This window comes from Delphinapterus leucas, chromosome 1 (assembly GCF_059928025.1).
Source record: "Delphinapterus leucas isolate spDelLeu-1000000601 "Yukka" chromosome 1, BTC_Dleu_Yukka2, whole genome shotgun sequence".
Lineage (NCBI taxonomy): Eukaryota > Metazoa > Chordata > Mammalia > Artiodactyla > Monodontidae > Delphinapterus > Delphinapterus leucas.
Window position 1 is genome coordinate 57968124 of NC_143129.1, and position 14705 is coordinate 57982828.

Genomic DNA, 14705 nt, shown 5'->3' on the forward strand with positions numbered 1-14705 from the left:
TTCTCCTCCTGCAGCTGGGAAGGGGCTGGTGGAAGCAGCTCACTTCTGCTACCTCATGGCTCACGTGCCCTTCGGCTCCTATACCGTGAAGACAGACCACCTGGCCTTGCTGGGCAGTAGCCACAGGTATGCGATCTTCTGGGGGAAAGGGAGTGGGAAGGACATCTTCCAGGTGATTGGTTTAGCCCTTGCTGGGCTACATGGCTCCATTTTCCATAGTCTTGTGTGAATTTTGGCCACTGCTGGTCCCCTCCTCTGGGATGGTTTTCCGCACAGGTAGGCTCTGGCGGAGGAGATGCCGGGTGGGTGCCGCATCACACCGCCAGGGGGCCTCAGGTCCAGGCCCTGCTCCGGGGAAGCTGTGAACTGGTGCCTGTGGGTTGCATTGTACCCCTATGGCCACTCGGTGGCGCCCTGGCTCCGTGATCAGAGAGTGACTCTAGAAAATGCTTAGCGGGAGCGCGGCGGCTTGAGCCTCTGCGTCAGGCAGCTCTGGACCAGTTCTCAGAGCCCGCCTTGGGCAAAACCCGAAAGTGGAAGACGTTTGTCTAGCCACCACACCCTACACTGACTTGGGGCACAAGCTACTCAGAGTCCCGCCTGTCACTTATTCCCTGCTGGCCGTAGTATTAGGCTTTTCACACAGAAGGACCTTAATAATCCCCTAGACAATGAATAAACGGACAAAAAGACCGGCTTGCTCTCTAGCTGCCCTCCACATTCTAGATCTCTCTTTCTCTTTCCCTGTAATAGTTAAGATTTCCTAAGCTCTTACATTGTGCCAGCCGTTTTATTTGCACTATTTCCTTTAATCATTACACATTTACCCTGTGAAGAAGGTACGCTTTTAATCTTCACTTTATAGAGGAGGGAAACCAAGGCACAGAGAGGTTAAGTAACTTGTCTAAGATAGTACAGCTAGTGTGGGGTCAGGTTGGACTTGGAATCCAGACTGTCAGGCTTTTCTTTGTAGAAACGCATCCTCTCATAGGCTGTCTGTCAAGGTCACGGTCTCTGATAGCATCTAGTTGGCTTGTCAAAGAGGCCTGTCTGGGCCAAATGGGACAGTAAGTGAAACGGTTTAATGTGTCCCCCTCCTATGTTTATATTGTACGAGGATGTTTCTGGAGATACAGTCCTGACCCCAGGCATAGCCCCTGTGATTATGATTTCAAACCTCACAGCAGCTGTTTTGGGACCCGTGAGGACTCTGAGGGCCCCTCAGATCACGTTCACCCAGCCTGCTTCCTCACTGGAATGCACCTCCAGCACAGGGACCGTCTTCTGATTTGGGGCTCCACAGTGCTACCCTCTCTCTGCCGGGCCTTCTTTCTTCAGTGCTTCCGAACATCACATCACTCGCTCTTTTCTGCTCTTCTGCTCAGGCTATGGTGGCCTCTCACAGACGCCCGCTCTGGGTTCTCAGGGCACTAAGGCTGGCTCTCAGCGTGCTTACGGGGAGGACCCAGTGCCCCGCTGAGCTGGGTGTGCGAGCAGCTTGCCTTACGTGACCCTCCAGTAAAGATGGCAGCGATCTCCCCCTCGCCCCAGTCTCTCCCCCTTGCCTTCCCCCAGAGCCTCTGGAGGTGCAGATTCTCTTTCCATTCTTGGAGCTGCCCCAAGGATCAGCCCAGGACAGAGACTCTACCATGAATGGATGCAGCTGGTGTTTGGCCATCTACTAGGATTTAAATCTGTCCCCACCTCAGTCTGTTTTATTCTTATTCCCTGGCTTTTAGTCAAGAGTTTTTGAAATTTGCAACAACTGAGGCTATCCAGAGGACGGAAATCTTCGAGTACTGTCAGATGCTGGGCCGCCCCAAATCCTTCATCCCTTCTTTCCAGGTAACTGAACCCTCACGAGGCCACCACCTTAGCTGCGTCACGTGGCTGTGGGCCACCGGGTTTTCTGCCTTGCTATCTGGCACGTAGTGGCTGGGCTAAGTCATCCACTGGACTTTTCCTCATTAGCTGGAATGTGGGAAGGGTCAGGATGTCTTTCTAGGTCCCCTAAAGGTTTGCATTTTAAGATAGGAAAGCAAAACGCTGCAGCAGCCTCTGTGCTGGGGGCTCCTGCCTCACTGCTGACAATGAGAATTGTGCCAGCAGCCCTGGGGCTCTCCCGCTGTCTGTAGCTCCTTCTGTTCTTCTGTCTCCAGATGGCTCCACTTCTCCTCAGCCCCAAGGTCATCCTGCTGGGAGCGGGAGCAAGAAGACCCGACTGGGGGCTCTTCACCCTTCCTCCTCTCCTCTGACCTGCCGCTCCCATCTCTTTTGGATGACTCTGTTTTTGTTTTTGTTTTTGCGGTACGCGGGCCTCTCACTGTTGTGGCCTCTCCCATTGTGGAGCACAGGCTCCGGACACGCAGGCTCAGCGGCCATGGCTCACGGGCCCAGCCGCTCCGCGGCATGTGGGATCTTCCCGGACCGGGGCACGAACCCATGTCCCCTGCATTGGCAGGCGGACTCTCAACCACTGCGCCACCAGGGAAGCCCTGGATGACTCTGTTTTTAACTCTGGAAATTCCTCCCTGCTCTGTCCTTGGCCCCCATCCTCCTTTCATCCCCCTAGGGCTGCAGCTGTGCAGGTGGTGTCCACGCAGGTTCTAACCTCTCTTCTCAACCTCTCTACTGGATGCCCTGTTGTCCCCTTAAATCCATAATGACTCCTTCTGTGCCTGTATTGAGAGTGCGCTCGGTGGCAGCAACACACACACACATGCACACCACCACCACCAAACACAAAACAAAGGCTTGGAAATGAATGAATTACTGCCTATAGGGCAATGACCCAGTTAGTATCTTCTTTAAGAGTTTTACCAAAAAGCCACCTTCTACAGCAGAGCCCTGCCTGAACAGCTCCTTTGGGTCCATGCATGTCTTCAGTCTCTTTCTTTCTGTTCTGTAGTCATCCCACCTCTCAGCTGTCTTTGGGCTGATAGCAGTGAGATTAGCTGTTTTTAGGGAATGAGTTCTACACGCCTGGAACTGTGTTATGGTGCTTTGACTGTATGATTTCTAATCCTATGGTAATCCGGGCATGATTACCCCCCTTTTACAAAACAGGTTCCAAGGAGTTACATGCTATTGGCTCACATCTCTTGGGTACCATTTGTTCTAAGGACTTTACATGGATTATCTCACTGAATCTTTACAACAGCCAAGGGTTAAATCGTATTATCATCCCCATATTATAGTGAGGAAACCAAGGCACAGAGAGGAGGTGGGGTAACTAGCTCAATGTGCCACACCCAGCATGGAGTTGGGATTTGAACTTGGGTCTGTCTGATTTCCAGCCCTCAAGCTCCATTTAGTTCTGTCACTCATGCTTCTCTGAGCCCTGACCTGTCTCTGTCTGTACACTCCCTTGGGCTTGAAGTCCCTTGCACCTCAGTCATTTTTTCTTCTTTTATCCATCCTCCTGGTGCCTGGTCCTGTGCCCCACATACACCAGGCTTCCCAGAGATGTGGGCTGCCTGATAAGAGTCCAGTGCATTTCCATGTTGACCAGAGCCTAGGGAGATTCAGCTGATGTGCCTTCCAGCCCTTCCTCTATGAGGACGGAACTGCAGGCTGGATTTGGAGTTGTGCCCATACACAGATAGAATGCCCCAAATGGCACAAGGCCCTCTTTAATATTTGGATCCAGAGTTAGAGGAAGTTGGCAGTCAGCTGACTTCTAAGAAGTCTTATCTCCACTTCTCTCCTTCTGTCCCTGCCTGGATGGGCTCATCGCTGGCCCTGCTCTTCTTCACAGGTGTATAAGCTCCTTTATGCTTCCCGTCTGGCAGATTACGGCCTTGCGTCCCAGGCCTTACATTACTGCGAAGCCATTGGCACAGCCCTCCTGAGCCAGGGAGAGAACAGTCACCCTGTGCTACTAGTGGAACTCATCAAGGTGAGCTTCTCAGAGGGTTCTCTGCAGGTGTGTTATCTTCAGCGTTCAGAGGAAGCTATTGTAAAGCGGCTCAGACACCCCATTTCATCTTCTTTGCACATGCTGTAAAATTGGAGCCCGTGGCTGTCTTTGACCACATACGCATGTCCAGATGTGATAAGCAGAGGCCTGACACTGCACAAAGAAGGATGCTATGGGCGGGGATGGCGGTGGGGAGGGACGCAGTGAAATTGGGGGACTGAAAACCAGGCATGTGCTATGCAGGAAATTCATTCTTGCATCTGCTTTTTTGGTACAGTAAAACTGCCTGTTACGGTGAACTGTTCTAATGATAAAAGCTGGGCTTAGAAAATATATTTTAGGGGTTAAAACAGGAAATGATCCTTATTAAAATGCTTTTAAATGCATGGAATATTTTATCACATGTGAGATACATTCAAAAAGAGAAAACAAAAACATATCAACTTTTAGTTCCTGAGAAAGAAAACAATCAGGCAAATAATTGTTCCAATTAATTGAAGAAAAATCCATTAGCTGAGAGTAAAAAGGCAGCCCACCGTCAATTTTTTCTTCGCTTTAGATGAGGCCCAGTGTTGGATTCTGTAATCAATAAAATCTGCAGGACTGAGCCCCCTTGATGGCAAATTTCTGCCAACAGGATGATGGCTGTAGGCAGCTCAGGACCCAGAATGGAGGAGTAGGGAAGTCTGGGAACTTAATGATGGAATAGCCTTACGATACAGGCAGTCCCTCGGCCAGCAGCACAGGCGTCTCCTTGTAGGGAGCTTGTTAGAAATGCGGAATCTCAGGTCCCACAGATTTCTGGGATCAGAACCAGCATTTTAGCAAAGGTCCCAGGTGGTTCCTACCGGGCTTGAAGCTTGAGAAGTGCTGCCCCTGAGGGCAGCCTTGCAGAGACATAAAGCAGAGTAACAGTTTCTTCTCTGCTGCTCTCCTCCTCCCCTGTTGCTAGTTTATTTAGTGTCTAGCAACAGGATGGGTTAACTGTTTGTTTATGTTGCAATTCGGGGAAGATATCTGCTGAATTTTCTGTTTGGCAATTCTTTGTAATCTGGTTTACGAGTCAAGGCTCTTTTTTCTTACTGCCTCTCCCCATGGTCTGTCCATTTCACTTACGTCTCTCTCTCCTTTTCCCTCTCTTACCGTCTGGAAACCTGGCACAGCTTGCAGAGAGACTGAAGCTGTCAGATCCTCTGGTTTTAGAACGCCACCGCCGTCACCGAGGAGACAGGGACCTGGAGCCGGACTGGCTGGTACACCTTCGGGGGCATCACAAGGAGCTGCAGGTAAGTGGGGGGCAGGTCAGCGGGGTGGGCCTCTGTTTCCCTCTTGTCTGCCCTAGACCCAGAGTAGGTAGGCATGGAGGGCTCTGGGGGTCTCCTGTCACCCATGAGGCACAGCCTGATCGGGAAAGGGGTGGCACTCAGCTTCCCCGCTGCGCCCGGGTGGAAATATTTTCCTGTGTTTGGTGTGAGACAGTGGGGCCCTCTTCCAAAGCACCCAGCCACCCTTCTCTGTGGTCCCAGAAAATACATTTTCTGACCATCAAAGCTTCCATCTCTCTGTGAGGAACAATGGCTCACAGTGGCCCTTGTCACTTTCATGTAATGCAGGGCGATTGCTTAAAAGACTTCCGGGCCTTTCCTTTTTTTGTTCTGACCATTGCAAAAGCGGCTGGTAGTAACTGTTATACAGTAATTGGAACAGGGCCTCCTCCATGTTGTTTCTCCCTCTGTCACTGAGAAAGGGCAGGGGGATTTTTTTAGGCACACACGGCCCTTGCTTCCTGCATGTGCTGTGGGCTCTGGGGCCCACGGTTTCATTCCCTCCTCTTGCCCCTTCCTCTGGGAGAGGATGCTGCCCTGGTCCCTGCCTGCTCTGGGCAGAGCTGGGAGGTAGGAAGGGCTGAGGCTGCCCCTCCCCCTCCCCCTCCAGCCCCTGCATTCACCTGCGACTCCCTTACCTTATCACTCCTGAAGTTTCTTTTCTGACTTAATTTTAAACCGTGGTGCGGTGTTTTTGTTTTTCTTTGTGTTGCTTAAGAGGTGTTTACTTTATCTTAATAGCAAAAGGTAGCAGGAGACATTGGAGATCCTTGCTCTGCTCACTCGGATATTTTGGGAGCCAGAAAAACAACAGGTACCCAAACCAATGAACTGAATGTGTAATAGCTGACTCTCAGGATCTGATTAGACGAGATAACGCAACCTAAAAGACTCTCCCCCTTCCCTTCCTGGAGTGCCTTCCTTGCCTGTGTCAATCTGACTCAGTGGTCTGGGCCCCCCCTCTCCACACAGCTCTGCTGACCACAGGCATCCCTGACACTTTTTTTTTTCCTTTTTTAAATTAATTAATTGATTTATTTTTGACTGCGTTGGGTCTTTGTTGTTGCGCGCGGGCTTCAGTAGTTGTGGCACGTGGGCTCCGTAGTTGTGGCGCACGGGCCTAGCCGCTCCGCGGCACGTGGGATCTTCCCAGACCAGGGCTCGAACCCGTGTCCCCTGCATTGGCAGGCAGATTCTCAACCACTGTGCCTCCAGGGAAGCCCCCGTCCCTGACACTTCTGTTTCTGCATTATTAGAGTTTTTGCTTCACATTCAGGTTTTAGTCTTGTGATGTTGTGTTGTTATCTAATTGCTTCACTTGTGTCAGTACTGTCTCCCTAGCTGAATACATTCCTTGAGGCCAGAGGTGGTGGGTTATCTGCATTTCACGTTAGCGGTGGGGACATAGGAAGCGCCAGTTGCTGCACGCGTGAAATAGGTTTCAAAGCGTTTTCAACAGACCCTCCTTTCCCTTCAGGATGCCTCTGAGTGTTGGGTTGGGCAGACGTCGTTACCCCAGTTAATTCTGTGCCCTTTCCCCAAACAGCACTCCCTGGTGGGGTCCGGACGGGGCCTCATCTTTTTACTTCTGGCTGTTTCCCAGCCTTTTTCGCTTCCTTCAGGGATAAGCGAGGGGGCAGCAAGGAAGGGCAGGCCTTGGTTTCTGTTTCCCAGCTTTGCTGCTGCATCCCAGAATCTGGGAGGGTGAAGGGCTGCAAGAGAGCAGGCTGGGTGTTTCTGAGTGGCCACTTCCGCTGGGAAGCAGCTGTGTCTCCTGTCACCCAATGGAGCAGGTGGGTCAGGTGACCACACCAGTTCCATAACCTTGGGGCAGCCATTGTCCCCGTCCACACCTTGGTCTGTCTCTTCAGCAACACGGCGGAGCCAGAATGAATACCACCAAGGTCCCTTCCTGGGCCAAGGTTCTGGTTCTTTAAAAGCAAAGCCATCATTTCTGTAGTCTGATTTGGGTTTTAACTGGCAACGTTCTAAGTTTCAAGGACCCAAGTCCCTTAGGAGATCCTTAAAAGAGAACGTTTATCCAAATGCAAAAAATTGTGGAGTTAAATGAGATGGTAATTTCTGCCCTCCCAACTTGCTGGCTTAAGGCTCAGAGATCATACAAGGTAGTGAGGGAAATGGTTTTGTAAACTCTGAGTCATCAGCGGTGAGAGGTGTTACAATTACTGCTGTGTTGTACTTGTCATCACATCGATGGCAGCCACACCAAGTGGCCTGTCCTTGTCACTGCTTTCCAAAGGGCAGGATTGTTCCTGGTGTGACGAGTCCACACAGGTGCCACATGACAGGTCTCACTTCCTCCTCTTTGCCCTATGTCCTTAGACGACACTTTCTACCAGGATCTTTCTGGACATCAAGGCAACTCAGAAGCCCTTGGGGACTGCTCAGCCCTGTGGCCAACACTGGAGCCGATGGGCCCGGCCCAGCCCAGCCCACAGCAGCCCTTTCCCCTCCAGCCCAGCTCCTACCCAGCAGGAGGAGGTTCCAGGCAGACGGGGGTCCCGGTGCCTCTTTACTCAGTTCCTGAGGCCCATCTGCCAGGGACCGGTGGCAGCGTGGCAGTGACAGGGACTCCTGGAGGAAGGGCCTGGGAGGAAGCCCAGCAGATGCACCCGCCCCCCGGTAAGACCTGCCAGCGAGGCAGCGAACCTTGGGTGACGAGGTGTCTAGGGGAGCAAGCAGAAGAGGGAGGTGCAGGGACCAGTGCAGGGTGTGGGGTGGGAGCTGGTAAAGCCCTGAGTGGTGGGTGTGCACATGACTGAGGGCCTGGTACTTCACGTTCTTCCGAGGGAGACGGCTCTCTCCCATTCCAGCCCACGTGTCTACTGGGACAAGCATAGCACAGCCAACCGCAGCCACTCTTGCCATCCCCTTGGATTCTGTAGTTTCTAGGATCTCGGCTGGAGAAGGCAAGGAAATGCCACCTGTGCCTGGAGCTGTAGTTTAGGCCAAGTCCTCTTTCTGAACTCGTCAGTGTCAGGGACCGCGGGCAGAGGCTCGTGCTTCTGTCTTCTCCCATCAGGCCTTGGACAACAGGGGCCGAGTATGGGTGAGCATTGCTGAGTGATGCCAGGGAAGTGTGGGAAACCAAGCAGAAGGATCAGATCTTAGAGCTTCTAAGACAAGGTCCTGTCCAAGATGGGAGACTCACATGGAGGGGAAGGTCAGGGAGGATCCCTGCGATCCAGCTTGATGTGGCCCTGATTTCCGGGGTTCCTGAGGAATGACCTTGGTTCAGGGTGAAGGTTGGGTGAGCAGCATGTCCTGGGGTGGCTGGAATTCAGAGGCTTGTGCAAATGGACTTTGCATTTACTGTGATGCACTTGGGGCTACGGGCTCAGAGCTCCAGCTGCTTTGCAATTAGGAAAGCCAACTTTCCTAATGTGTCCCCATTACCCTTCTTCAGGACAGATGGGAAAGGCCCCACTTCACATCATGATTTCTGTTGTGTTTTGTGCCATAGGAGAGAACACAGTGTCTCCAGAAGCCTTCCAGCAACCTGATGGGCAGAAGGTTGTTTCCAAACCGCAGGTGAGAGGACAGAGCCCAGCAGATGCGGTGCCCACTCTGAGCTGTGGGTTTCCTTCAGTTGCCACGGTTTCTCTGCCACTCACTGATGCCTTCCTGTGCCTTGCACCAGCCCTCTCTTCCATGGTTCACCTTGTTTCTTTCTACACCAGATCCTGCGAGGTGGAGAGGAGGCTTGTTCCGGTTCATGTTCAGTCCTGCCAACCTGTATCCATGGGGGCAGGGCCGGCAGGGCTGGGTGTAGCTTTGAACTCACACATCTGCTCCCTCTGTTGCCCTCTTCTTACTGTTGCACCGAACACTTGCTGTGCTCTGCCCCACCATGGAAGACTCTTGATATTTCTTTCTTCCTTTTAATTTTTACCTTGCTTTATTCCCAAGAAGGACCTACCGCAGTTGTATCTCTTCTGCCCAGGTGTGCCATCAAGTCTTGGAGGGAACCACGTCTAAGTAATCATCCAGCTAGCTGTTGAATGAATGAATCCCTTCCCTCCAACAGCAGGCATTGCTGGTCCCAAACCTGCCTGGCTGGAGGCGAACTTCCTCAAGTTGTAACCGGGCTGCAAGGCTTAAAACACTTTTATGCTTTACTTTTTTTTCTAACTGAAAAATTAGTACGTTATTGTTATAGAAAACTTGAAAAATGAAGAAAAAGTGTCATATAAAGAGTCAAACAGACATCACTCAGAAGCCCATAGTCAAATATTTTCGTTATTTCCTTCTAAAATTTTTTCTATGTACGGGTTTCTCCTGCTATCCGAATGTAGAGCCTTTCCATTAAACCTTTCGTAAGTCTAAATGGCATGAAGGGAAGAAGCAGTTACCTCAGTAGACATCTTGCCAACAATGCACAAAATAAATCAAAAGGAAGTACAGGTGCTCACAGATACAGTTCAAAGCTATGGCATCTTGATGCAGAGATGCTGAGCGTAGTTTCCGGGAAGGAGCTTGGCAGGCCACTCTCACTGCTTGGGGTACGCTCTGCCTCTATAACGACTCCTGCAAAACAAACGCTGAACGCTTTTTTCACTTTCTGCCTTTTTTTTGTAAAAGCGAAAATCCTCTTTGGACTTTTTTTTGGTTAGGGAAAACAGGTACTAACGTAGGTCTTTGGTGAAAGCAAAGTGGCATAATGCAAACTTTCAAAAAGTGGGGGAGACCTGTCTGTGTATATATGTGTGTATATAAATGTGTATATATACACACATGTGTTTTTAAATGGTTAAGAACATATGTAGGTGAAACTTTATTTTCTATTTATTTAATTCTATAAAATTGAGATTTTCTATGTCATTCCTAAATAGGATTTTTAATATTGGTGTGATAAAATCCATTGTATGGAAATAGCATCACTCATGCATTTATTCATTCACAAATACTGAGCTCCTACAACATACCTGGCACTGTTACAGGGGCTGGGGGTACACAGGGAAGCAGACAAAGCCTGCCCTCATGGGGCTTCTGTTCCATGGAGGTGACTGCAAATAAACCACTGTGTGCATGAGGGATGTTACTTTACACGGAGTGGAAGGGAAGGCATCTCTGAGGTCAGCATGGAGGGTGGACGGAAGCCAGGTGAGTATTCAGGGAACAAGTGTTCCAGGCAGAGGGAATAGGGAGAGCGAAGGGCCTATAGTGGGACTGACTTGGTGCAATCGAGGAAGAGCATGGAGTCACTGTATCTAGAAAGTGGGGAGCAACAGGGGAGAGGGCTAAGAAGCAAGACCAGAGAGGCAGAGAGAGACTGGGTCATGGAGGGCCTGGTAGGCCCTGGAAGGAGCTCGGATTTTAATTCATCTTTCCCCCATCGTTAAAACACTTCAAGTGTGTCTCTTTTCTTTCCTACTCTTCCTCGCTACTCCTCCCTTCTCTTGCCCTCATATGTAAAACACAATGATGGACATTCTAGTATATAAGCCCTTGTCTATTCCTCAAATTTATTCAAATAGGAGAAATTCCTAGAAGGAGAGTCAGACTGCTTAAGTTTAAATCCTTGCTCTGCCGTTTACTAGTTATGTGACCTTAGGTTGCTTAACCTTTCTTTTTTTTATAAATTTATTTATTTTTGGCTGCGTTGGGTCTTCGTTGCTGCACTTGGGCTTTCTCTGGCTGCTTCGAGCGGTGGCTTCTCTTGTTGCGGAGCACGGGCTCTCCCCACTGCTTTACTGAGCAGGTCAGGTGAGGGGGTACGTGTAAATGTGCCTTTGCAACCTGCCAAGTGCTATAAAAATGCTACTTCTGGGCTTCCCTGGTGGCGCAGTGGTTTAGAGTCCGCCTGCCTATGCAGGGAACACGGGTTCGTGCCCCGGTCCGGGAAGATCCCACATGCCGCGGAGCGGCTGTGCCCGTGAGCCATGGCCGCTGAGCCTGCGTGTCCGGAGCCTGTGCTCTGCAATGGGAGAGGCCACAACAGTGAGAAGCCCGTGTACCGCAAAAAAAAAAAAAAAAAATGCTACTTCTGTTTTCTTTAATCCCAGGTGCCACTGATTCCCAGAGCACGAAATATTTCTGAGAGTTCCACTGTATCAGTCAAGGAGGATGACGGGGAGTCCTCCGATGAGGCAGAGAAGAAAAAGTCTTCCGAAAACACCGCCCAGAGAGGAAAGCTCGGAGACGCGAAGGAGAATACAAAGGTGGAGGGATTCTTCTGTTCCCAGATGGCGGAGCAGAGCTGGGAATCTGGGCTTTGGTGGTGCCCCTGCCCCTCCTGTCTCACCAGCATCACAGGTGGGGGAGGCTGGCTAATCTCATATTCAGAGGGAGAAGCAACCCTGCAGGCCACAGAACTCGCCCTCCTCCCTCCAGGGCTCGGGGTTTGGCTGGCTCAGCTGGTTTCGCCCGAAGCCCGCCGGCGACGCGCCCCCCTCTGGAGATGAGGACGCATCTGACAGTCCTGACTCTGAGGTAACCTGGGCAGGGAGGGCGCGCAAGTTCCCCCTTCCAGGGGCCCTAGGAGGGTCTGGAGCTGGCATCGCTACCCTGGGCCAGGTGAAACAGGTTTAGTGATGGAAGATTGTGGGAAACAAATTGGTCCAGTGAGGGGAAAGGTAGATGATGAAAGGCCTTAGAAGTCAGGATGAAGAATTTTAACTTTCGAGGGCCAGGAGTTAACTTGGATCATTGAGCAGAGGACCGGCATAAAGAAAATGGAACTTGGGGGAGAGAAGGCCAGCATCTGGCTGCCGTGTGGGCCCTGCAGGAGTACAAGCAGGCAGCACCGGTTTATTTACCGTCAGCGACACCTTCCTTTCTGCACTAAGCAGGAAGCCCCCCGAGCATCTGCTCCTCCTGGGCCCAGCCCGGGCCTCTCCCCGACGCCGCCCCCAGCTCCCCAGTCTCTGCCGGACGCCGGCGCCTTCTCCAGGGACACAGGTACCGCCAACCTCATGTCCTCTGGGCTGTCTGTGGTCCTCTCTGCACTCCCCGGGGGCGTGGGGGTGCCTTCTGGGAGTGGGGACTCCTCTGTCCCAAGCAGCGGGAACACCCATGACTCATTGCTTCCTAGGTGGCAGTGAAGCCCGAGGATCAGCGTCCGGGGCGGAGAGAGCCGAGGGCACGGGGAATGGAGGCTTGTTGGGACCTCAGGTGAGCAGCCCACCAGCCGCCTCTGTGCGGACTGAACTTTCACGTGGGCTGCAGGTGCCGCCCTGTGAGGGCCTGACTCATGGAGGATATGGAGAAAGCTTCTGTATTAGTTTGCTAGGGCTGCCAGAACGAGGTATCAGAGACTGTGCCATTTAAACACCAGAAACTTACTTCCTCCCGGTTCTGGAGGCTGGAGATCTGAGATGAAGGTGCCGGCCGTTTGGGTTTCCCCCGCAGTTTCTCTCCTTGGCTTGCAGCTGGCCATCTTCTCCCTGAGTCTTTACATGGTCTTACCTCAGTGTGTGTCTATGTCCAAATTTTCTCTTCTTATAAGAACACCAATCATAATGGGTTAGGGCCACTCTAATGGCTTCATGTTACCTTAATCACCTCTTTAACTTTTTTTTTTTTTTTTTGCGGTACGCGGGCCTCTCACCGCCGTGGCCTCTCCCGCTGCGGAGCAGAGGCTCCAGACACGCAGGCTCAATGGCCATGGCTCACGGGCCCAGCCGCTCCGCGGCATGTGGGATCTTCCCGGACTGGGGCACGAACCGTGTCCCCTGCATAGGCAGGCGGACTCTAAACCACTGCGCCACCAGGGAAGCCCCCTTAATCACCTCTTTTTAAAATTTTATTTATTTATTTAAAATATTTATTTATTTATTTATTTATTATTTATTTTTTTGCGGTACGCGGGCCTCTCACCGCTGTGGCCTCTCCTGCTGCGGAGCAGAGGCTCCAGATGCGCAGGCTCAACGGCCATGGCTCACGGGCCCAGCCGCTCCGCGGCATGTGGGATCTTCCCGGACTGAGGCACGAACCGTGTCCCCTGCATCAGCAGGTGGACTCTCAAACACTGCGCCACCAGGGAAGCCCTTAATCACCTCTGTAAAGACCCTGTCTCCAAATACATTCTGAGGTGCTGGGGTTAGGACTTCAACATATGAAGTTTGGGGGGAACAGGAATTAGCCCATAACTGCTTCCTTAGGTGATGTCTAGAGAACAGCCTTGGGACTTCCCTGGCGGTCCAGTGGTTAAGACGATGCGCTTCCACTGCAGGGGTCGTGGGTTCAATCCCTGGTTGGGAAACTAAGATCCTGCATGCCATGCGGCATGGCCAAAAAAAAAAAAAAAAAGAGAACAGCCTCTTTCCCTGTCCCAGTAGGAGCCAGAGTTCACCAGTATCCTTGGCAAGGGCTGTGATAAACTCTTGATGAATTGTCCACACCAGTATGGATTTCATGCCAACTGCTAGGAAAACATGTTTATTTATTGTGGCCTGGTTACAGCACTCTTGTAGTATTCCAGGTCTTTCAAAGAATATGAGGTTACTTTTTATGATGCTATTAATACATTTATTATGGCCTTTTCTTCTCATGCAACAGCACCAAGGCTCTGCAATGCCACCCTTGACCCAGGGGTTGGCTGTGCCCACTTGAACCACGTTTGTTTGTTCAAGATTCCCTGAGCTCTATCACATCTGCATCTCTTGACCAAAGTTGATGCTCAGGGAAGCCCTTGATGTTCTGGAATCTGGGGAGTGGTGACTAAGAGGATTTTCCATTATTTTCCATCACAGGATGTTTCCTCTGGGCTCTACTTCAACCCTGGTGTTCTGCCTCCCCCACCCACCTTGAAAGGGGCTGTCCCTCTCTACAACCCATCCCAGGTCCCCCAGGTAAGGAGGCCCTGAGGGAGAGGGGTTAGGAGCATGGGTTCTGGATTAAGGAGACCCAGGTTTATATCTTACTTATAACAAATTACTGTGCCTGAGTTCTTGAGCAATGACTAACCTCTCTAAGCCTCAGTTTCTGCATCTGTAAAATGGGGTTAGTAGTAGCTACTTCAGCGGGTAGTTGTGAGGATTAAACCGGAGCATGTATGTGAAGGGCCTGGCACTCAGAAAATGCTCAGTCAATGTCACTATTATTAATATTGCACTTGACCTTTCGTAAGTCTTGAGACTCAGGAGAGACAATTGGTGTTGGTGTCAATGGTGTGGTTGCACCAGGGCTGTGTCCTGGGGGCGAGGGGATCATTGCAAAGTTGGATTGAAGCTAAGCTCCCTGCTTCTGCATGATCTGAGGCAGACTGCTTGGTCTGATGCATCGCCGGCCCCCCTTCTATATAAAGTTGAATCTCTTTCTCCTCATTTAAGAGGTGCAGGTGTTGGGTGAAAGCAAATACTGAGAGCACCACCATGGGAAGCCAAACACAGCAGAAGGGTTTCTAGACCCTCAGGATGCCCAAGCTCAATCCAGCCAGTCAGCCCTGGTCGGAGTCATGCTTGGGGCTATAATCTAGTGCCACGCTTGTTCTTTTCCAG

At 51.3% G+C, this 14705-nt stretch overlaps 2 protein-coding genes across 2 annotated transcripts in view; both read left to right on the top strand.

Moving 5' to 3' along the window:
- SEC16B (SEC16 homolog B, endoplasmic reticulum export factor) overlaps positions 1-550 on the top strand; it is a 78779-nt gene extending 78229 nt beyond the window's left edge. Inside the window, exon 14 of the mRNA XM_089910746.1 lies at positions 15-550. Within this exon, the coding sequence (XP_089766872.1) occupies positions 15-229 (215 nt within the window). The 3' untranslated portion in view covers positions 230-550. The remainder of the gene's footprint in view (positions 1-14) is intronic.
- Positions 551-1703: 1153 nt separating this feature from the next.
- The window catches only part of LOC111165700 (protein transport protein Sec16B-like), a 142307-nt gene continuing 129305 nt past the window's right edge, over positions 1704-14705 (top strand). The window contains exons 1-11 of the mRNA XM_089910749.1: positions 1704-1845; positions 3758-3898; positions 5083-5205; positions 5986-6058; positions 7588-7887; positions 8729-8796; positions 11271-11426; positions 11599-11697; positions 12057-12165; positions 12299-12378; positions 13959-14057. Coding sequence (XP_089766875.1) covers positions 1807-1845; positions 3758-3898; positions 5083-5205; positions 5986-6058; positions 7588-7887; positions 8729-8796; positions 11271-11426; positions 11599-11697; positions 12057-12165; positions 12299-12378; positions 13959-14057 — 1287 coding nt within the window. The 5' untranslated portion in view covers positions 1704-1806. The remainder of the gene's footprint in view (positions 1846-3757; positions 3899-5082; positions 5206-5985; positions 6059-7587; positions 7888-8728; positions 8797-11270; positions 11427-11598; positions 11698-12056; positions 12166-12298; positions 12379-13958; positions 14058-14705) is intronic.